Source organism: Penicillium canariense (assembly GCF_028826845.1).
Source record: "Penicillium canariense strain IBT 26290 chromosome Unknown utg000007l_segment0_segment0, whole genome shotgun sequence".
NCBI classification, from domain to species: domain Eukaryota; kingdom Fungi; phylum Ascomycota; class Eurotiomycetes; order Eurotiales; family Aspergillaceae; genus Penicillium; species Penicillium canariense.
Window position 1 is genome coordinate 968,003 of NW_026622734.1, and position 21,608 is coordinate 989,610.

Genomic DNA, 21,608 nt, shown 5'->3' on the forward strand with positions numbered 1-21,608 from the left:
GAGTCGGGGTTAAAACGGGTGTCGCGCGGCGTTTATTCCTTTTTTTTTTCTTCTTTCTTTCTTTGTCTGTTATAATTTCTGACCAATCCACTGGATGACTACATCTCACTTCTTTACCTTTTTTTCTATAGGTGCATATTGCAGTCGCAGTATTCCATGGTCTCATCTCATCTCATCTCATCTCATCTCATCCCATCCCATCCTCTCCCCCCTCGTGCCAAAAGGGACCCTGGTCTAGGTTGATCCAGGTCCAGATCCAGGTCTAGTTTCGTTCACGGCCCTGTCTGGACCAAAATGATCACTGATGGAACCGTGTCTCGACAGTGCAACGCCGGAGTTGCGTGCCGATTGCGTGCCGACCAGATCGCTCCACCTGACTAATGCGACTTCCAGGCTGATTCATGCTCGGTCCCCTGCCATCCTGGCTGGAGCTTATAGAGGATAGATTACCCATTACCATGGCCTGATCACACATGACCAAAAACCGAGGACGGAAACAATTTCTGCGCATTCGTGTTAGTTCCTGAGTAAGACTGACAAAACTGTCGCTGCCCTGGCTTACAGCGCACGGAGTTACTCTGTCCGGACTGGAGTTTACGACTATGCGCATGGAGTATGTGCTGGCCGTAAGCTCGGACATAAGCTCGCGCGCGACACCATCTTAAGTCCACCCACCTATACGAGGATCACGCGATTTGAGTTTTTCCTTTTTTTCCCTTTTCATCATCAATCGGTGAGAATCGATCCCTATACTCTCCCATGCTTTACAAAGATCGTACTTTGGTACCTCGAAGGTTGCAGGATGCGCCTCGTTGGTGTGTGCACAGCCCAGGTTTCGTATTTTTGTGGCGTCCGATCTTGAAACGTTCCTTCTCATTACCGCTCGATACGTCGCAGGTGCTCCCTGGACGATCCACGGCGTAGTCAGCGGAAGTTTTGCTTTGCGCAGTGGATCCCGACCGAGTGTATGGAGAAGGGAGTATGGATCAGCAGGTCTTGAGGAGGGCAATCAGGGATCTAACTCGTTAGGTGATGGCCTTGCAGTAGACACTGTCGGAGGGAAGTCTCCACTCCTAGTTTATTTCTCACTTGTTTTTCAAGATTCTTCTCGTTGGTATGGATTTGCGCGAGCTGGTTGCCCGAATGGGAGACTTTCACTCCCAGCCCCACCGCTTGCTGCAACTCCACCGCTTGCTACACTCCACCGGACGAAAAGTGACCGAGATGCCGACTTGCCGAACTAGGCCAAATGTTCCGCGGGTGGCAGAGCTCGTGCTTTGTGCTGTGCGTTAGTGGGCTCAGGGAAGGACAACTATGTAGCAGACTGCATACATAGTCGACTCGGTATAGAGTACTCCGTGCTGGCTGTTGTCTATCCTTCCCTCGACTGCTTGACTCTTGGAAGGCGTAAATTCTACTGGGCGTTCCGCAACCCATCTTGGCCTGGGCGATATACTCCTCCTCGGGCCGTGAAGAACCACGCCGCTGGTATTCCGGACAGGTTCAATTGTTGCCGCACTAGCTGCACAGGACAGTCTTGTGTGTTGTAGATCGAGATCGACCGGATGCCTCCTAGTCCGGAAGTCTATTCTCCGGCGAGTTTTGCATTGTTCTGTCTCTGCGTCTATGGAGCATCTGCATCTAACCCCTCTACGGAGATGTTTCTCCGTCCGTACTCGGTACGAAATCATACAGTAGTTCGTGGGCACGGATCCGATATATCGTATACTTCGCCCGCCTCTCTTGGGGCTGGGCTGAGCGTGGGGCTTGGCCCAAGTTCAGGGGCAGCACCGCCCCCGTCTTGGCATCCCAGGGCCAGGCGATGCCAGGCAACTGAATAATGACGACTAGGCGCAATTCGATTCCGATCACCGTTGACCGGGAACTGGGTGGGCCACGTCCAGTCCGGGGTAGGCTAACATGTCGGCAACCGGAACCCCGTTCATTCCGAGCCCGGACGTGGTGCCGGCCTCAGCCCGAGCAGGCTAGTCCGCAGCTGCGATATACCAGGCCATCCCCCTGTGGCGGGCAAGGATGGAGTATACATAATACATAAGTGGTGAGGTGCCCAGCAGTCAGCTGTCACCGCAGACGGAATGGGAACGGAGCGCATATTCTTCCAACTCCGGCCCTGTCCACTCCTTTGAATGCCGCGTCAGCCTGGGGAAGTCGGACTAGTCGCCTGAGGAACCAGGCCTTCAAATGAAGCTAAGAGAAAGAACGCGTGCTCAGAGCACTTCACACGCTGAGTTGGCCTGACCTTAGGCTATAAGGCCATCACCCAAGCAAAGCCAAGCAAAGCGCGGGACCGGCTGACAGTCTCTGCCCGACTTGCCCACTCCCCTGGCCCAGCAACACTCTGTTTAGGCTAAAGGTGCCTCCCAGCTTAATTAGGCCCCCCCCCCGGGCGTGATTCCGTGCCCATTGCGGGGTTCCCACGTCATGGCTGTCTCGGCCATCCCACTCCTCCCTCCGAATTCCCTCCAACATAAGTACATCTACATCTACAGCTACAACAGCTACAGCTGCAGCTACAGCAACATTTAATAATACCACGACCTCCCCCTCTCCGTGCGCTCACACCGTATTGTACATAGCACTCGCAGCATGTCCGCCCCCGAACAGGCCGAGTTCACCTTCCTGTCACTCGGCGCCATCATCCAAGAGTTCCGCGTCGGCGGCCAGAACATTGTGCTCGGCTTCCCCACACAGGATGACTACGTCAAGCATAATACCCCGCACTACGGCGCGACCATTGGCCGCGTCGCCAACCGCATCAAGGGCGGGCTCATCAAGGAGCTGAACGGGCAGCCAGTCCAGCTGGTGAAGAACAACGGACCGAATGCCCTGCACGGCGGCCCGACCGGCTGGGGCAAGCGCATCTTCGACGGTCCGCACACGGTCCAACGACATGGGCGCGATGCCCTGTTGTTCAAGTACCGCTCCGCCAATGGCGAGGAGGGGTACCCGGGCACGGTCGAGGTGCGCGTGTGGTATACGGCCCGCAAGGAGGAGGAGGCCAAGACCGTGCTGACGGCAGAGTATGAGGTGGAGTTTGTGGGCGATGAGGCCGAGGAGACCGTCGTCAATATCACGAACCACAGGTGTGCTTGTCCCCTCCTTCCGCCATCGCCAATTGGACCTATTGGACCCAGGCCGACGAGCAACACGCCCAACTAATCACCCTTCCCCAGCTACTTCAACATTGGCGACGGCCCCACCATCACCGGCACCAGCGCCCAGCTCGCGACCGCCGACTACCTCCCGCTCGACGAGACGGGCATCCCCACCGGCACCATCGACAAATTCCCACGCGACGTGACGAACCCGTTTGTGCTCGCCGCGACCGGCCCCCACATCGACGACGTCTTCGTGATGGACACCGAGCCCGCCAAGATCCCGCTTGACACGCGCAACCTGCCGCTGCGCCGGCTGGCGCAATTCAACCACCGCAGCACCGGCGTGCACCTAGAGGTGCACAGCACCGAGCCGGCCTTCCAGTTCTACACCGGCAAGTACATCAATGTCCCGGAGCTCAATGGCGCGCCAGCGCACAGTCAAGGCGCAGGGTTCTGTGTGGAACCCAGCCGCTATGTGAACGCGATTAATGAGCCCGAGTGGCGGAACATGGTGCTCTTGAAAAAGGGACAGGTCTTTGGTTGTACGAATGTGTACAAGGCATGGAAGGAGTGAGCTGGAAGGTGTGCTCCGTACGGGGAGAACGGTTGCGGGGGCGCCTTTCGAGGCCGAGCGGAGGCCGAGAAAGGGCCGGGGCAACTGGGGTTCTTGGTCTTCGGGGATATAGACCAGGTTGTAGTGTTTAGTACAACAAAATACCGAGTTATGAAACGTCAATATTCCTATCTGCTGTTACCGTTGAATCGTTGAATCGTTGAATCTAGGCACGTCATCTGATCTGCATCTAGACAGTAGATCGTAGATCGTAAACAGTAGACATCTCGCCACACATTAGTTCCACCGTCCGGAGGTTTGCAGCCCGCAACCTCGGCAGCCGGCAGCGTGGACAATCCCGTAATGCCGAACCGATGCCGAACCGAACTCTGTTATCATCCTGGACATCTAGCCGATCCCGAATCTGTTTTTCGGCCACGCGACGTGGGTTCGGTGGGGTTTGCACGCCAGATGGGTCTGGTCTGCCCAGCTGGGACAATTTGTGGGAGACATTCTCTATGGAGTACATGTATGCTGGACTAGGCAATTGTATAATGTGTTGGGTCATCGGCCATTGCATCTAGATCTTCTTGACAATTATTAATACGGCTAAGGAGTGGGCTCAACTCACCATCTTCCCTTAGCATAAACAACAATACCAAGGTTTTTTTTTTTCCCCAATCCACCAGCCCCATAATCGTTCAATGACGCAACCCTCCTGCAGACACCATCCCACCAAATTCACTAAGTACCCCATAAACCTTGCAGTAGTCCAGCACTAAGGCAGAGAGCACCCTCATCCACCCGCCGCATTATCAATCGCCCTTCTACAGTATATCGACTATAGCAAAAAACGCAAATCATGTCCCAACCCGCACAACAGGACCCATCCCCATCCATTCTCATGGCCCCAACTCAAATCAAAAATCTCGCAACCTGTGCGCGCCGGCTGAACCTGAACCCTGGCGCCCCTGTCCCGCGCAGCGGAGACACTCCCGCCTTCCAGAAAAACCAAGGCTTCCAGAACGTGGGTGCGATCCAGAACTCGGCAATGCGGCTGATTCCACTCCACAGGCCCACCAGCCAGGGACGCAAGTGCTCCTTCGGGAAAGCCGTAATTTTCGTTGCCGCTTCAGGAAATCCAAGGCCCAGTTTGGTTGACCCGGTATATGTACACTGTACACTGTACAGTAGTGTAACAATGTTGTGCCGTATGGACACTGGATACGGTATGTGTACTGTGCTGGATGGATCAGCATCGAAATCCGATGGTTCGGACCGCCTACTCCGTCCATAGTTATGCACGTTTGAAGAGTGAGTGGCGGAGCAAGTTATGCGGGCCAAGTCTTAGTTTTGGTTGTCTGCTTGGGTTAGTGCGTATCCTTTGCTGATTTTGCTCGCTAGCGACTGACAGGAACAGGGTGCTTCTGGGAAGCCTGTGGCCAGACCAGGGAGTATTGAAGTATTACAGAAGTTACGCTATCCCGCTTACGGAGCATCGTCAGGGTTCCGACATTACTCTCATGTGGGATCATGGATCATCGGTTCATCTCAACAACAGTATCCGTACTCCGTTCATAGTAGATCAATTGGCTTGGTCGCTTTTTGACAGGGGCTTCAATCCTCCTGAAATCGGATGGATTTGATTGAGAACCGGTTGCTGCATTAGATACGGGGTTCAGCCGCAGCCTGTGTTGACTATCACTTTATCACAATTTTGAAATCCCTTTTGGAATAGGTTGGGGATACCACATCTTAGGTTACGCTCTAAGATCTAGTTCAGGTTCGGCTGATGACCATTCCTTATCTCTAGCATGTTCAATTATCAAGTAGGTCTTTATGGGAACTTCTGTTGATTGAACTGGAGAGAGTCCTTTTCCTGTGATTATACTGTAGCATGTGCAGATAGCGCCGCTGCAAAAGTATAATATTAGCAAGACAGAGATATTCGATATAATATCTAATGACGTTCCAACATGAACTATATCGCAACCCTGGGCAGAATAGAGCCCATCAACACAGAGCCTGCCAGTCAAAGAAATCCTCCCATGACATGTAACTTGCGCTGGGAAGAGTCTGTCGCAGTTCATCGAAGAAATGACTGATGTCCCGACCCGCAGAACCAGGAAATACTTCATCCATCTAAGGCATCCGACTGACGGACTCTGCCCTAGATCTATCCGATGGCGGTTCTACAGGCAACTCAGGGATATTCTCACAACTGATGACGTGGGCCGGTCTTGAAAAGGACCCAGAGGTTTCATTTTGTGAGGACTTTGCACAATCTCCAGCAAGAGCCCAACTGCTCGGCTGATTCCATCCCTGGGCCGACCCACCCGCATGTGATCATCTCTGAGAAGATGACACATTTCAATGATATCACGTCTTCGACGGTGTGAAATCTCTAGTTGGGGACGCGCCATGACGTCTATCGTGAGGAGAAGCATGGCATTGAAGGAATGTTGATCCACACTGTGCGACCCGCCGAAAGCGCAAATATTGCCCACGGCCGTCATTCGACGGATCTGCAGAAGCTTCTCTGCACACTCGATGCCAATCTGATGCGAGGTTGCGTAATGAGGATCTGTGAATCCACGGGAAACGAACGGCCGGTGCAGACGACCCAGGCGCGAATACAATCCGTACAGAAGCACGGCACGCTGGCGCGTAATATAGGGTCGTTGCGTGGCTAATTCTGCATGCTTTGTCGGAGTCTCTTCGTCCAGGCGGAGGAACCATGGGAGCTCGTTTAGGAATGACATGTACCTTTCACTGATACCGAGGACGAGCTGGTAAACAGTCTGGAGTGGACATTTTTTCACGGATTGTAGGCGGTCCATAGATTCGCGACAGAGTTGAGCGAGCTTGATACGGTGGAGAAAGAATGCCATCGAAGTTGGTTGGGCATCGCTTGTTGAATCCGCGAAGCTCCCCCCTACTATGAACTCTTCGTCGTCTGCATTGGCAGGGTAATTGACCATCATATGATTGGGATTGATGCAATAGATGCCTTCCTGCGGCCCGGGGGCACTCCCAACTAACCTGTGGATTGGAGTCAATATAGACGGATCAAACCCGACTAGATATGACTTATGACTTACTAGTCTGTATATGTGAGATGCCACCACAAGCGCCGCTTGATTTCTCTTTCGAGTGGATCTGAATCACCATCTTGCGACCCCGCGTCGATTTGGTGGATTCTCATTTGGACGGCCTTCGTATATGCCAAACTTTTTACCGTGTGATATCTCTTTGATTGGCCTTCTGAATCCCAGAGGAGAAAAAGCATGATCAAGGCAGACTGCAGTGACATCAGCGAAGACGAGAAAAGCTCATCTGGGTGCATAATGCGCTGCAGAGCTGCCTCCTTCCAGATACGAGGTTGTTCAGGGTCCACGCATGATCCGTGAGACGGGAGATGAAGGTGCTCACAGCCAAAATAGAATGAGGCCGAGGCAACCTAACATAGAAGGAAAAAGGTAAGAATTTCATCTGGTGGGGTGGCTAATTGTGAAAGTCGGGAGTATTTTGTTTCGAGAAGAGTGCATGTCGATGGGACATGGATGACGCGATCCAGACAGTCCACTGCTTGAATATAGTGCTCAAGAAGTGATCAGGCGGCATGAAGTTTAGGAAGCTGCTCTGTTGCCTTTTTTTCTGTCCTGGCAGGTGGTTCCTTGGGCCGGTCCACAGTAGAGCTTGCTATCGCATTTGCTGGGCGGGCTGGGCAACTGTCTTGGATTTGATGAGACTCAGCCGTTCCTGGAGGCTGTGACGATGCTGCAATTGACTCGAGATTATCCAAATTGTGAAGCTGGCTTGTTACTGGCGCATCAGAGGGAGGATGTGGTATAAGGGACGACAAGTCTGGATTCAGATCTACGGCTGAATGTCGGCCTGGACTACTGAGAAGCAGCATCTCAACTCGTCTTAAGCGATCGTTCATTTCCTGTATGGTTCTTCGTTAATGTTAGCTCACAATATTAATGGTACAAACAATGTTCAAAGCGTACTTTTCTAGCGTCGCGGAGTTCAAATGCGTAGCCTGAACATTAACCTGATTTTTGGGGAGGGTCGAATCCCCCGTTGCTGTTACTTGTAGAAGTTAATCCAATATGCTTATAACCTAATGGACATTCAATTCAAATTCTGCGGACCCAATACCTGAATCATATTCACATTTAACTTCCCTAGCTGTGCAACTAGAGCACGGATGTTGCTTGTCGCACCTGATCTTTTTTCGTCGGCAAAACTCGCATGATGCTGGCTGTTGCCAGGCACTTCGCTTCGGCTCGGAAACTGCACCAGAGAATGGTCGCTTCACTGGACCCATCATAAGATCGTCATTCCTGCAAGACGTCTTGCAGCGAAGCAGCTGAAAGGTGTCGTGAGGAGTGACTCCTCGGGAGTGGGTCGGTTCTGATATAACAGCATTGTGATTGGTGCGCTCGGACCACCGGTCCAATCAAAGGTACCCGCGCTCTATAAAATGGACCGAACGCGGATAATTAGACAGTTCAGGGGCGTGGTTTGTAAAAACTATGATGAGTTCATCGCCTGACTCTGATGCCAGTAGTTTTGATTGGATATCAGTCGTGTCACTCAATCCGATCTAGGCCTTCAGTGTTTAAATGACAACAATATAAATTACCGGTCCCCAGAGTACATCCGCAAAAGAGAATAAGCAATCAAATTATTTCCAACATTTCTTTGGACCTTTATTTCACCTTGGTGCCAATCATGCCCGGGAAAAGGATCTTCAAGGAAGGTCTTTCGGAGGACAGTCATGGCGCAGATCCCCCAGAGATCGAAGTCAATGATCCGACCAGATTTCCGGACGGTGGTTTCCGAGCATGGCTCGTCGTACTTGGGACTTTCTTTGGGTTGTTCACTAGCTTTGGATGGACGAATTGTATGTATAGAGTCCAGTCACTGGAACTCAACATTCGAAATTGGTGATAGACTCAAGTTTGAATACTTACCCTTGACAGGCGTGGGTCTTTTCCAAGCGTACTACAAGGTCACCAACTACAAACCATGTCTTCACGCACCATTTCGTGGATCCCGGCAATATCTATGTTCATGATGTTTATTACGGTGAGTCAGATTATGGCTCGCCTTGGGCTACACGGAACGAAACGATTTCCTAGTGTTCACTCAATGTACAGTACATGAGATCACAACTGAAGCCATGTTCGATAGGGCCCTTTCGTCGGCCGACTATTCGACATATATGGGCCTCGATGGCTTCTGCTAATAGGGTCACTTCTGCATGTGTTCGGGCTCATGATGGCATCACTGAGCACCGAATATTACCAATTCATACTCTCTCAAACTATCTGCAGTCCTCTCGGCGCAAGTATGGTACTGCATTCCTCGTTCAATTGCGTTACCACGTGGTTCCAGAAGAGACTAGCGTTAGCGATGGGGATCACGGCGAGTGGTTCAAGTCTGGGCGGTGTCATCATGCCCATTTTGGTGGACAGCATAATCAGTCGAGTCGGCTTCGGATGGGCCATGCGTACTTGCGCATTCTTCATGCTTGCACTCTTACTCGTGACCAATACGACCGTTCGATCTCGTCTGCGTCCCAACCCCAAACCGGCTACTGTTGGGGCGTATTTCCGGAATTTTGTAGATCGGCCGTTTGTGCTCACGGCATTGGCAAGCTTTTTCTATTCAATGGGTATGTTCATTCCCATAACCTACTTGGTCACATACGGTGAACATGTGGGCATGAGCGACAGCTTCGCCGAGTACCTAATTTCAGTATTCAATGCCGCTAGGTGAGTGTTGACAGAAAGAATTGATGGATGGAATGTTGGGGAGCAGGTGACCAACAGACAACGAGTCATCGGATTAACTTACGGTCGTTGCCCAGAAGACTGGAATATGTAGTTAGCTGAAGCATCTGATGCATTTGTAGGACAATTTTGGGATATCATTGAGCGGCCAGTCGAGGTGATGCCAGGTGCCTGGCCGGGAGAGTGACGACGGAAACCTTATGTAAGCATGTATTAGTTAGTTAGTTACGGATCTCATGAGATTGCTCCCTTTCTCAGTTTCACGATGCGGGGCCTCAAGGAGTACAGCTCGCTCGTTTGCAGTGGCTGCTCATGCGGCAGAATAGGGGAGTCTTGATACCTGCCATATCCCCTTGAAAGCAGACATCGGTATGTTTGATTTAGTTGCTGGGATGATCGATTGAAGACGCTGGAAACTTTGTGATTACGAGCCTGGAACTCAACCGATTTTAGATTGTTATTCTTTGCTGTACTGGAATGCTGCCAAGAAAGGACTAAACATCTCACCCGAGGCTAAGTCGGTTGCAATTGGCCCGGACGCCCCCGTCATGATTATTCGCATCCCATGCTATCACGGGTACACCAACGTAATACTTGAATAATAGACTGTATCTCAAGGTCAAAGCTAGCATGACAAGGATGCAACTCAATTGTAACCCGAAGGGTACAAAAGAAACGCAAAAATTCTATGCCTCCCCTTATTATGTGTAAGAAATCCGGCGCGTTTTTATAGCGTCGAGTAAGTGGCAGCAAACACGATGGAAGCTATCTTTGTTATATTATATATCCTTACTGATGACAAGATGTATAAACTGTGAGGGTACTTTTCATTAGAATAGAATAGCCCAGCATACCTAGAGAGTGTCTAAGTGTATACTTCTACCACACCGAACAACCATTCGACCAAGCCTGAAAGCTCAAAGCTCAAATCAAAGCTCCACCTGCACAGCAATCATATTCTCCGACAAAAAGCCTGTCACAAACAGCCAAGCCTTCTTTACCCCCTCTACACGCTCCGGCTCAACAGGAACCAGGACCGCCGCACTACCAGTGCGAATGCGAGTGCCATCATCCTCAAACAACAACCTCGTCTCCCACCCGGTACCGCCGCGCGTCGGCTTCGCATACCACACCTGCAACGCGTCCACCGCGTCCGGGTCATGCATGGTCTGCGGCATATACACCGCCTGCGAGATGCCCGCGACAACGAGCCCGCTCGCGTCATGGACGTCGCTGGCGAAGGGATCGACGTAGTAGCTAGGATTGTCAGTGGTGGTATCGAAGGGGATGGTCGTGTGCACGGAGAGCGTGTTGTTCTCATCGCGCGTCGCCAGGTACAACTCGCCGCCCATAGCGCTGGAGATGATCAGCTCAGCGGGGTGACGGGCGTGCCCGAGGCCGTTGTTGTTCCACAGGCCGGCGTGTGCGACCGATGCGGTCAGGGCGGATGTTGCATGCTCAGCCTGTAGCTCGTGCAGCTGTACGTGGATGATGTTGCTCCATTTCGCGAACGGCCAGAGATCTTCGATTAGGCGGAGCAGCCCGGCCCGGTAGTAATGGTCATTGGTCACGTAGAAAGAGCTTGGGCTGTCGGCAGTGATATCGTTGGGTGTTTGGATGAGTTCATGGCGGATGGAGCGGACGTGCTGCACTGTGGTGGAGCGCAGGATGTGGTGGAAGAGCTCAATTTGCGAGCGTGCCTTGGGCGCGCTGGTGGGTGCAGATGGCGAGTACTCTGGGTTCGGCAGGTGGTTGATAGCGAAGATGTAGACTGCGTCGGCGCGTTCAGGGTCTTCGATGACATCGATTCCGTGGGTCACGAAGCCGCTCTCAAAGTTCTCGAATGTCAAGCGAGTTGATTTGAAGGTCTGAGAGTAAAGAATGGAGCTTGTCAGTATGCCACCAGACCACACCGTATAGTATGCACCCCGAGTCGCATTGTAGAACAGATCACACACCTTCGGATCTACGACATGAATGCTGCCCCGGCCGGCGGCTTTGGTGTCCAAATGGCCCAGACCGGGGAACCAGTCGAAGCGAGTAGCCTTCAAGTCCTCACACGCGGTGAATAGCAGATCTGCTGGGCGATAGTGGTGCACATCCTCGCAGTGAATGGTATCCTCAATCACAATTGGACCCTGGCCTGCGCCCAGCACAGTAGGATTCGGGGTAAGGAAGGGACCGCCGACTCTAATCAAATGGATCACCGTCGGAGCCAGAACGGCCACCAAGACGGCGAAAAGGCCCAAGAAGGCTGAGCTCAAGAGTCCCATTATGGCGGCGTGAGTTTGCGATAATTAGGCCGAGGCGGAGCCTGTAAGTCGAGTGCTGGATTGAAAAGAGGCGTGACGAGGAAACAAGGGAGAGCGGGGTCTTAAGAAGCTGCAATTAGACCAAGAGATACCGGCTGCACTCCCTCTTCGCACGACCATAAACCATAAGGCGAACTAAAATCGCATATTGCCTCGGCTGGGTTTCCTATGTCATTGCGGGGGTGATCGTCCTTGTCGGCTACGCCGGGGGTGGAGTCGGGGGCAGGTCCGACGCCCAACAGAAGCGGGGGGCCTTGGGAAGCATGGTAACTGTCTGTGATGGAGTCAAAAGTACGTGGAGAACGGCAAGGAATGCATTAATTATCCTAAGCAAAATTGTGTCGCAGCAGAGTTTTTGAGGGCCATCCGAGTGGAGAAGGTGCACGTGCTTGTCAAGGGGACAGCGCCTCTGCGAGAGTGGATAGTACGAAAGATCAGGAGATGAGGAAAAGATAATAATGACATCAAATTCAAAAGATCAAAATAGTAGAATCATTGTCGATGCTGGCCATCGCAGAAGTGGCCCAGCTTGTGTGTGTGTTTGAGCTGAGTGAAAATAAACCAGTGCCGAAACCTTCCTGCTTGCAAATTCCCAGTTCCATATCGTGTCATGAGCACGGCGAAGCCGTGCAAGAGTTAACTGTTTAGTGCATGGATTGCTTTGCCTCCAAAAACTCCTGATCGCTGGCATCGAGGACGTCGTACTCCTCGTCGGTGAGGAAGCCAGCGTCGGTAGAGGCCTCGTCCAAAGTGAGGCTCTCAACATCTTCCAGGACATCTCCCTCAGAGGCAGTCGACAGAGCCGGGGCCTGGTGGGTCGGGGTAACGGCTTCGTGCAGGCTGGACTCAGGAGACTCCTTCTCCAGCTTGGGGAAGATCATGCTACTGCTAGCGAGGTCTGTGCTTGAAGTAGAAGACTCGGTCGTGGTGAACTCATCGGCGATCTCCTTTGTTGGCTGGACAACCGAAGCAGGAGATGCGGTGCTCTGCACCTGGATATCGCACCACAGTCGGTGGCCAATGGGAACACCATTAGGAAGCTTCAGACGCCAGTACGAGATGGCAGCACCTTCACGATGAGGAGTACGAAGGGTCACAGTGAAGTCGGCACTCTGCCCGGGCTCCAAAGGAGCAGACAGCTTGTTGCTCTCCATCGCACAGCGAATAGACTCGACGCTGGATGGGTGGCTTGAATCGACGTTGAACATGGTATCTCCGCCGACAAAGCGGACATCACTGCCAGCAGGCCAGGCAAGGGAACCGGGGTTGAAGAGGGTCCAGGTTTGACGGAATATGGTGTTGGGAGGCAGCTTAGTACCATCGGCAACAGCATCACTGATGAAGTAAGCCTGGTACTGGTCTGAGTCTTCCTCGGTGGCTTCGGGTGCCTCAACAGTGGTGGACTGGGTGACGGGGGTAGTAGGCGAAGCAGGCTCGGGTTTGGTGGCCTCCACCTCTACAGGAGCCTGTGTCATAATAACTGGAGTTTTCTCCTGAACACTTTCATGCGAGGGGGACGCAAGAGGGACGCGAGCCTGGTCACCCAAAGAGACCTGACCGGTGGAAGAGCCATCATCGCTGACAGTGCTGACGGTTACAGTGCGGACGGGGGTCTTAAACTTGACCAACGGGTGGGTACGGTTGTGCTGATGGCTCGGAAGAGCCTCACAGCTCGCGCAGAAGTCAACGTCATCACAAACGGCACACTTGTAGCGAACACCGCTGATGTAGCTCTGTGCAGGCTTGTCCTTGCAGAGAGGGCCGTCGCAGAAGATGCCGTAATGGATCTCAGAGTCACGAGGCTGATCACCGATTGCCCCATAGATAGGAGCGAACCGGTGGCCAGGGTGGTTCAGATAAGCCTTCTGGATGCAGCTGGGGCAGTAGTCCCAGTCGGGGCAGGACAGGCACTTGTGGCGGGTACCAATGATGCGCTGGACATGGTTAACGGGTGATCTGATAGAACAGCGAGAGAGGGTGGGTAACTGCGGGTATCTTACCTTTTCACAGCCATCACAAATGGCAGCGTGCTTGAACTGGCGACCGGGGAGGCAGCGAGACATAATCAGGTTCTTCAAGCAGAAGTTGCGGTCCGACCCAAGGGAGAAAGTGTGAGCAGGGTGGTGGCCGTGCTTGTTCCTCAGGAGGCAACGAAGGCAGAGGTCGTAATCCTCGCAGTCATTGCAACGCACCAAATTGCTTTCGTCAACATCTAAATATACAGATTAGCCTCAGTTCAACTTTGAAGGACAAAGATGGGACCACAACATACCACGGCAGCATCCGTTGCACATAGGCTGCTCATCGTCTTTAACAGCAGCCTCAGACTTAGTCATACCATCGGGGATGACCGAAGCCGCCAATTCCAGAACACGCTCATGAAGAGGAGGCTCGTAGGCCGGGCATACTGCGATCTCGGGCTTGATCTCTGGTTTGGGCTCTTCCCTTTCCGGCTCGACAAGCTCCTCAGGAAGCTTGGGAGACTCCGCCACCTGTGGCCCACGAGGGGGAATGGTCTCTGTTGTGCTGTTTGTCACGACGCCGTTCACCACCATTCTCTTGATCAACCAGTGGCCCTCACTGCGGCACGACGCACCATCGTCGATGCACTGAGGGCACAGATCGTAGTCTCCATACTCGCAGATACTGCAGTGATAGTGTTCGTTGGCAATTGATCGACCGCAGTTATTGCAGTCAATGCAAAACATCCCATTGGGGGAGTTGTGAGAGATTACCGGGAAGCGGAGCTTATCTTCCATGTCGAAGTCGCGATAGCGAGGTGGCAAGACGTCGGCCAGGCTTGAAGTGGTTGCCAGTTCTGAAGTGGCGGGGAGACTCTCAGCCATGGGGATGGGTGAGCTGAGGACGGTCTCGAGATAGCTGTGTCGAGGAGGACTCTGGGTGGACGGCTGAGCCGGGATGGGGAAGTCAGAGGGCGCCGGCGCCAAGGTGTCGACCGCGGTGGCCTTAATGCGAAGCTTGGACTTGGCTTTGGCAGCCCTGTACAGTTGTTTGTAGACGGAGGGGTTCTCTTCGTCCAGGCGAATGTAGTTGCCGGCGCTGTCGGAATAGCGTTCGAAGATGACGTTAACATTCGCCGGAACGTCGAGAAGCAAGCGGAGCTAGACCCAAGGCATCAGTTAGTCAACAAGCAACCGCAATCGGCCTTTTTTGGGGCCACGTTTCCTCAACAAAAGTCCAGCAAGCGTATCCACGACCACCGAATCATCGATCATGGCGATGGCCGAAGGGAGATAAGGGATGGGGGGCGGTCGGGAGGTCCGGTCGGAGCTTAAGTGGAGACGAGACAGCTTACCTTCTGAGGCAGCACCTGAGCCTGCAGGTCCTTCAGTGGCAGTTTGAAGCGGCGGTGACTGTCGTTGTAGAGAACCTTGACGGAAACCTGGTGATCCGGACCCGGGTGGGTTGGGAGGGCCGGCGTAGCCATGATGCAAGTGAGGAGGTGTGTAGGCAGAAAGATAGGAAGTACAAGGAACTAAGGAATACTAGAACAGATGGGGGAAGGGAGGTTCAATACGAAAGTGGGGTGTGGAGTACAGGATGGAGATGCCCACGAAGAAGAATAGAAGGATGGAAAGAGGATGAGAATACGAAAGGAGAAGAGTCAGAAGTAGAAAGTAGACAAAGTCGTAGAAAGGCAGAGTCGAGCAGGCAGAGGAGCGTTGTACGATTTGGGAGGGGCCCCCGGTGGTCAGCTGCCGTTGGGCGGTGTACGATTAGGTAACTGGCGGAACAGGTCAGGTGGCGTCACGCGATTACATACGGTACGGTGGAGTAGCATGGGGGAAGGCGAAGTAAGGCGAGGGCCAAGTGTGACTCCGATAGGCAGATATCTTCGTGTCTACAAGGATATGATGACGCAGGCATATGGAGTACTTTTATTGGTATTTCGTAGCCCCGTTTCATCGGAAACAACAGAAGGGATGAGGTCATGCAACAGGGCCTAGATCATGCACAGTGATCGAAGAGAGATGAGGGGGAGTAGCTGGGTGGGTTTTGCGGGGACATGAGGGATGAGGGGGAAAACGCTCAAATGCATCCGAATCCAAGTCTAACAACCGTGCCAAGACGGGCAAAGGCAAGACAGGTCAAAAAAGAAAAAAAAGGAAGGAAGTAAAGCTGGGGAAAAAGAATGGAGGCCAAGGAAAGGAAAGGAAAAGAACCATGCTCCATCGAAAAAAGGTGTGTCATCCAACAGCGTAAAGGAATCGGCCCAATCACTGTGGTCCATAGTACAGGGCCTCCCCCGGCCCCAGGCGGTTGGGGATAGTAATACATGGTCCCCGGCGGCGTCATCATGCCCCCCATCCCCACCACTCCCCCAGGCCCCTGCCCCGGGGCCGGTCCTGGGCCCCCATAATTGGGACTGGAATAAATCTGATTCGCATCGTAGAAGTACACCGTGCCACCCGACTCGTGAGCCACAGTACCAGGCTGTGAAGGCTGCTCACCAGACGAAGACGGAGCACCGTACGGCATAGATTGTTGACCCGGGAAGTTGGGCATCGAGGCACCGGGTCCCATCGGTCCATTGTACGGGGGATACTCTGGTCCAGATCCTGGATAGTACATGGCACCAGGAGGATAGCCGGGATAAAAGCCTGGCTGTTGATAGTCGTACGGTTGGAAAGGCTGGGCGTGAATGGCTCGCTCAGGAATTTGTGAGAGCGGTGTTCCTGAGGGCTGGCTTGGCGGGCCCTGCACGGCCTGCTCTTGGCTAGGTCCGGCCACCGGGACAGGAACCTGGTGGTGGAACGGTTGCTCCTGCTGGGGCTGGGGTGGATTGAACGAGAAACTGGCTGGGCTTTCGATATCGGCCACAGAAACAGCCTTTTGTGGGCGAGGTTGATGCATAGGGATCGTAGAAGGGCGGCTTTCGCGGTAGGCGAAGTGTGGGAATTGCATTGGTGGCATGGGCCCTGTAGGGAGTCCAGCACCAGGCCCTGTGGGCGGCATACCAACTGGAGGACGCGGCGGAGGAGGGAGGCGAACGATGGGCTTGCCAGCATCGGGGGGAACCATGGCTGGCCGCGAGTACACCGAGCCTGCAGGTGACGGGTAGCCATCTTGAGAAGCAGACATTCCAAGTGAAGATCGCCGGCTAACACTGAGGACACTGGGTGTATAGGTGTTGTAGTAGCTAGGTCGTCGTCCGGGGTAAAAACCACCGCCGCGACCCCGCCCTCGATAGCCCTGCTGGTTCGGGCGTAATGCACGGGGAATGAAGATGAAGGAACGCTCAGTGGACGGGAAGATGTAGCGAGGAGGCTGACCAGGAAGAGAGATTCGCACCGGTTTATCACGGCGCAAGGGAGGACGATGTTGAGGGAGACGGGTATGCTGCTTTTTGGGCACCGCTGGGAACGGCTTCGCCTGAGTCATGCCCGGCAAGAAGACGACGACGGGCACATTGCCGACCAGCGTAGTGCTGGAGAACGAACGGTTCGGGGGTTCAGATCGAGGGGCGGTCGGGACGTTCGTGACGGGCTGATATGATCCAGCTGGAGGAGGTACATGTTTGGGCGCTGGGTTGTTCCCGGCCACTGTTTCATGAAGGTCGTGTGTCCACTGTCCTTCGCTCGCGTCAGGCTTTGAAGAATTCCTAGATTGATATCAGCAAAAAGATGCGACGGTCATGTATATAGCCGGCTGAAGCGTACCTGCGAGAGTTCCCATCCACAATGAGACCGACGGGTCTCGACTTTCCCTTGTTGAAGGTACGGTGGCCATTCTGTCCCGCCTCCGACGACCGCTTGTCATGCAAGAAGAAGCTGCCTCGAGTGGGCACAAAAGCCGGGTTCTGTTCTCGTTCCTTCACATATTTCTCGTGCTCCCGGCGTTTCCTTGCAGCCAAGGTTTCCCGCTTCGGTTCCGTGGGCGGAGCGGATGGCGTCCGGCCTGTCTGAAGGTCACGCTGCTCCATCCGGTCAAACTGAATCTCCTCGCTATCGTCCGACACCTTGAGTCCGTTCAGCATCGCCTCAGTGTCGGAGACGGTCATCTTGAGCCCTGGTTTGCTGGGGGATGCAGTGCTGTGTGGTTGGGTCTGATTTGGTTCCCGGCCGTTGACCTTTCCACCGTTGAGCTTGCCTTTGTCCGTGTCCAACGTGGTCGAAGCTTCTCCGTCGCTTTCGCTGCCTTCTCCGTCCGCATCCTCATCCTCCTGGTGGCTGTCCACCGAGCCCTCACTCAAGGAGTCATCGTCCAGCTCTCCAGCCTGTGAGCCCTCGTCCTCGCCCTCGTCGTCCCGTCTCTTCCTGCGGCTTGCCCCGATGTGGCGTCGACTGAGAGCCATGTTGCTGATTTGGCGGGGGACCTTGGAAGAAATTGTCGATGAGCCCTATTGGCGCTGGGTTGGCGTCAGGGCCAGGCAACCAGGAAGGGGTGGGCAAGGCAATAGGGAAGTGCGGCGAAATGCAGTGGGCGGAGCAGCAAGGATGATAAATCACACAGCAGTATCAGAAGAAGTCAACTAAAATGGGGGTTTGGAAAAGCACCTCGCCAGGGTGATGGAGTGAAGAAAAGAAAAGAGCAAGGGGGAAGAGAGAGGGAGATGCAGGTCGGACGAGATGGGAAGCAGATATTCGGCGAAGGGCATGACATCGCAAAGAGACGTCACCCCAGATCAGGCTAGCGTGGGCGGTGAGAGTGGTTCTGCCCGGCCAGTCTAGATCTACATGTTTCACATTTCGTTTTAGACATTACAAAGGTGCTTTGTTTCTACCTGGCGCGGAGATGAACCGGAATCTACCTTCTTTCGGGGCACAGAAGAAGGGGGTGGTTTCGCCATATGGCCCATGCAGGTTGGCGTATACGCTCCCGAAGGGATGCAGTGGGGATCGTGGATCGAGCACATGTGACCCTTGATTGATAACGCCTAACACGCATACGAGAACGAACATTTCGAAATAACACATAAAACACATATTCTTTTTAGAGGAGGGGTATCTGTGAGCCTGACAAGTCGCCCTCACCCTCATGGGGCTCCTTCGAGATGCCGATGCCACGTCAACAAAATTGTACACCGCATAGCAGATCGTTGCTATATAGAGCCTCCAAAAAACAATCCCAAGACGCCTGCAGATCCGCTGCAATGAACCGGCAAAGTACATAATGAGGCATGCGGGAATAGCCGAAGTTGCATTGTTTGGTGACCAAGAATAAAACTGTGCGAATGTTAATCGCCCTCAGTCAAATGTGACCTTTTTGCCCTGTCCTTCAACGATGGCACCGCTGAGTCGTTGCACGGTCTCCTTGGTGTACCGCGACTCGTCAATAGATGGCCTTCTCTGCTTGCGAACTCGGGGCCGCTCCTCGGATGGCTCGGAGCCATTGTCCTCAGTGATTGCAGGTTGGCCGTTCTTCTTTCCTTCGCCATCCTTGCCGAATCGCTTCTTGTACCGTGTCGACGCATCCTCAGCGAATTCCATTCTCATCCGGCGGCCCATGAGTTGGTTCACCCAGACCCGATGCTGGCTGGGCTTCTTGGACTTCTTGGACTTCTTCTTTGGCTTCTTCTTCTTCTCCTCCTCCTCGCCATCCGAGTCGGAGCTGTCGCTGGGCTGCTCTTCTTCTTCCGCTTCCGACTCATCCTCCTTCACCATAACGAAGCCCTTCACCGCTGATTCTGCGGACTCAATTTCTTCAAACTCCACCCAAGCATACCCCTTGCATTTCCCTGTATCCTGGAAGGTCGCCATATGCACATTGGCCACCGTTCCGCATCTTCCAAAATGTTCCTCGAGAGATTCTTTTGTGACGTCGAAGCTCAGGTTGCCCACAAAGATGCGTCGGGATGGAGGATGACCGGGCTTGGCCGATGTTGCAGCGTTACCCTGATCAGACTTCTCGGGCCGACCTTCGAAGCTCTTCGCATTCTTGATCAGGACGCGGCGGCCTGCGACGAGCTGCTCGCTCAAACCCAGTGCCGCGTCCAGGGCCGTCTGAGTGGAAAAGTCGACGTAGGCAAAGCCCTTGTTCTGGGGACGTCCGAACCTCTCGGCACCCTTGGGCATATGCACTCGCGTAATCGTATCATCGGAGAAGGAGCAATTGCTCATGAAAAATTCGCGTAGGTCGTCCTTGGTGGTGTTGAAGGACAAATTGCCGACCCAGACTCCATAATCAGAGCGCTTCGCCTGAGAATCGGTAGCATCCTTGGACTCGGGTTTGTCGGGTTTAGGCTTGTCGGTGTCGGCGGCGTCTCCGTCGGTCTGCTTTGACTTTTTCGCCTTTCGTAGGGCTTTTTTTGATTGCGGCTCCGGCGCAGAAATATCAATCTCGAGTTCGGGGCCATCTTGCAGCTTGCGCTTCTTCTGGCCGGAATCGGCAACTTCAGTTGAAGTCATGGTGGCGACTCGATGAATACTGCACCAGTGAAGTGTTCTGCAGCAAATATACGAGGCCCGTGAATTGATGGGGGAATAGCGAACTGGACTTCACTGAGATCTTCGGGACGACGCTAAGCAATTTTTTACGGAGGCCAGGTACCGCCTTTCGCGCAAGCCTGGGTCCCGTGCTTGGCGCGCCCAGCAGCTTGCACTGGCCCTTCCCTTCCTTCAAAGCCCCAGCAATCTCATCTCCCCCCGGAAACTTGCTTTTTGCCATCTTGAATCCGATTCCGAAGTGGCAAACGAAATGACTGATTCCAAGCCTGGTTTGGAGACTCCGCCCGATGCTCCGGCAGCTCCCCCTGCTAAGCAGTCGGTGCGCTCCTTCAAGTACGACGTCCTAACAGCACTGGTGGTGAAACCTTGGGCTAATGGTGGTCGCCAGGAAAAAATATGCCAAGTTGAAAATCAAATTCACACAGCAAGAAACGGAAAGCGAGAGTCTGATCCGCGAAGAGCTCCGCATCGAGGATCTCTCCAAGCGCATTCAGGAACAGAATGAGTATGGTAGTCCCAAGGTGCTCTGGAGTCATTCGGAAATAGGTGCTGAATTATCCATAGTCAATTGCTTGAAATCCTGCTCGAGTTCAATGACAGTCTCCATGTCTCCCCTACTCTGCGATTCGACTTGAATATGCCCGAAGACACCCCGTTCCTTCCGGCCCGGGAACAGGAGATCGCGCCCTTGATCAGTGACGCGACCCTCGCTAGGACAGCTTTAAAAGAAGCCAAATCCGAGTTGGCCAACGGAAATTTCTCAGCGAGTGCCTACCGGCAGGTGGAGGAGAGCATCAAGCGGAACAAGGAGTTTGCCCCAGCCATGCAGTACAGCAATCTGGTCCAGATTCCCCATACCGCCGCCGGCGCTCCAAACCAAGAACAAGGCTCCAACGGTGTGAGACGTACGCTCGGATATCTCACGCCAGAACGCGAGACTGAGTACTATCTGGCTCTGGACGCGAAGCTGGGCGACGAGGCAGCTGCAGCGCAACTCGATCGCATCCCAGACCCACCCACCTTCGCCGAGCGTGAGCGAGAAGCTCTTATTCGAAATCCGGCGTCGGTCTACAATTGGCTGCGACGCAATCAGCCTCAAACATTGCAAGACCACGAGGTCGCGTCTGAGAAGTCTACATCGCGGCCATCGAATGCGCGCACATCCAAGCGGGCCCCGGCACAGCGCAAGGAGGAGGAGGTGTACGATGAGGATGGGATGGAAGTGGAGCCTACGCCGAAAAACAAGCGCAAGCGTGATGATGATACCGGGTACAGGCCTAAAGGTGGCAACAGCCGCTCAAAGAAAAAGAAGGACGAGCCCGCTGTCGCTGCCAATCGTAGCGCAAAGAAAGCGTGAGATCGAGCTAAGATTTCCGTGGGGATTTATTTATTTCTTTCCCTTCTGCACGTGA

The 21,608-nt window shown here is 53.7% G+C and overlaps 8 protein-coding genes across 8 annotated transcripts; 3 read left to right on the plus strand and 5 right to left on the minus strand.

Moving 5' to 3' along the window:
- Positions 1-2,607: 2,607 nt before the first annotated feature.
- N7482_009367 (uncharacterized protein) lies at positions 2,608-3,693 on the plus strand (the record flags this gene model as incomplete). The annotated part of the gene is made up of 2 exons (XM_056691491.1): positions 2,608-3,104; positions 3,195-3,693. 2 exons carry the CDS (start codon positions 2,608-2,610, stop codon positions 3,691-3,693), a joined length of 996 nt encoding a protein of 331 aa, XP_056539197.1.
- A 2,171-nt stretch (positions 3,694-5,864) lies between these two features.
- N7482_009368 (fungal specific transcription factor domain-containing protein) lies at positions 5,865-6,656 on the minus strand (the record flags this gene model as incomplete). The annotated part of the gene is made up of 1 exon (XM_056691492.1): positions 5,865-6,656. The coding sequence occupies one exon, from the start codon at positions 6,654-6,656 to the stop codon at positions 5,865-5,867; it is 792 nt and encodes a 263-aa protein (XP_056539198.1).
- Positions 6,657-9,138: 2,482 nt separating this feature from the next.
- Positions 9,139-9,462, plus strand: N7482_009369 (uncharacterized protein; the record flags this gene model as incomplete). The annotated part of the gene is made up of 1 exon (XM_056691493.1): positions 9,139-9,462. The coding sequence occupies one exon, from the start codon at positions 9,139-9,141 to the stop codon at positions 9,460-9,462; it is 324 nt and encodes a 107-aa protein (XP_056539199.1).
- A 943-nt stretch (positions 9,463-10,405) lies between these two features.
- On the minus strand, positions 10,406-11,749 carry N7482_009370 (serum paraoxonase/arylesterase family protein; the record flags this gene model as incomplete). Its single annotated transcript, XM_056691494.1, has 1 exon — positions 10,406-11,749. One exon carries the CDS (start codon positions 11,747-11,749, stop codon positions 10,406-10,408), a length of 1,344 nt encoding a protein of 447 aa, XP_056539200.1.
- A 683-nt stretch (positions 11,750-12,432) lies between these two features.
- Positions 12,433-15,236, minus strand: N7482_009371 (ZZ type zinc finger domain protein; the record flags this gene model as incomplete). The annotated part of the gene is made up of 4 exons (XM_056691495.1): positions 12,433-13,722; positions 13,789-14,000; positions 14,061-14,910; positions 15,105-15,236. The coding sequence occupies 4 exons, from the start codon at positions 15,234-15,236 to the stop codon at positions 12,433-12,435; spliced, it is 2,484 nt and encodes an 827-aa protein (XP_056539201.1).
- An 809-nt stretch (positions 15,237-16,045) lies between these two features.
- N7482_009372 (uncharacterized protein) lies at positions 16,046-18,104 on the minus strand (the record flags this gene model as incomplete). The annotated part of the gene is made up of 2 exons (XM_056691496.1): positions 16,046-17,411; positions 17,470-18,104. Coding segments are annotated over 2 exons (2,001 nt in total), but the record flags the coding sequence as incomplete, so codon positions are not given.
- Positions 18,105-18,996: 892 nt separating this feature from the next.
- On the minus strand, positions 18,997-20,157 carry N7482_009373 (putative RNA binding protein Rnp24; the record flags this gene model as incomplete). Its single annotated transcript, XM_056691497.1, has 1 exon — positions 18,997-20,157. One exon carries the CDS (start codon positions 20,155-20,157, stop codon positions 18,997-18,999), a length of 1,161 nt encoding a protein of 386 aa, XP_056539203.1.
- Positions 20,158-20,446: 289 nt separating this feature from the next.
- Positions 20,447-21,553, plus strand: N7482_009374 (uncharacterized protein; the record flags this gene model as incomplete). Its single annotated transcript, XM_056691498.1, has 3 exons — positions 20,447-20,529; positions 20,585-20,701; positions 20,761-21,553. The coding sequence occupies 3 exons, from the start codon at positions 20,447-20,449 to the stop codon at positions 21,551-21,553; spliced, it is 993 nt and encodes a 330-aa protein (XP_056539204.1).
- Between the last annotated feature and the right edge of the window lie 55 nt (positions 21,554-21,608).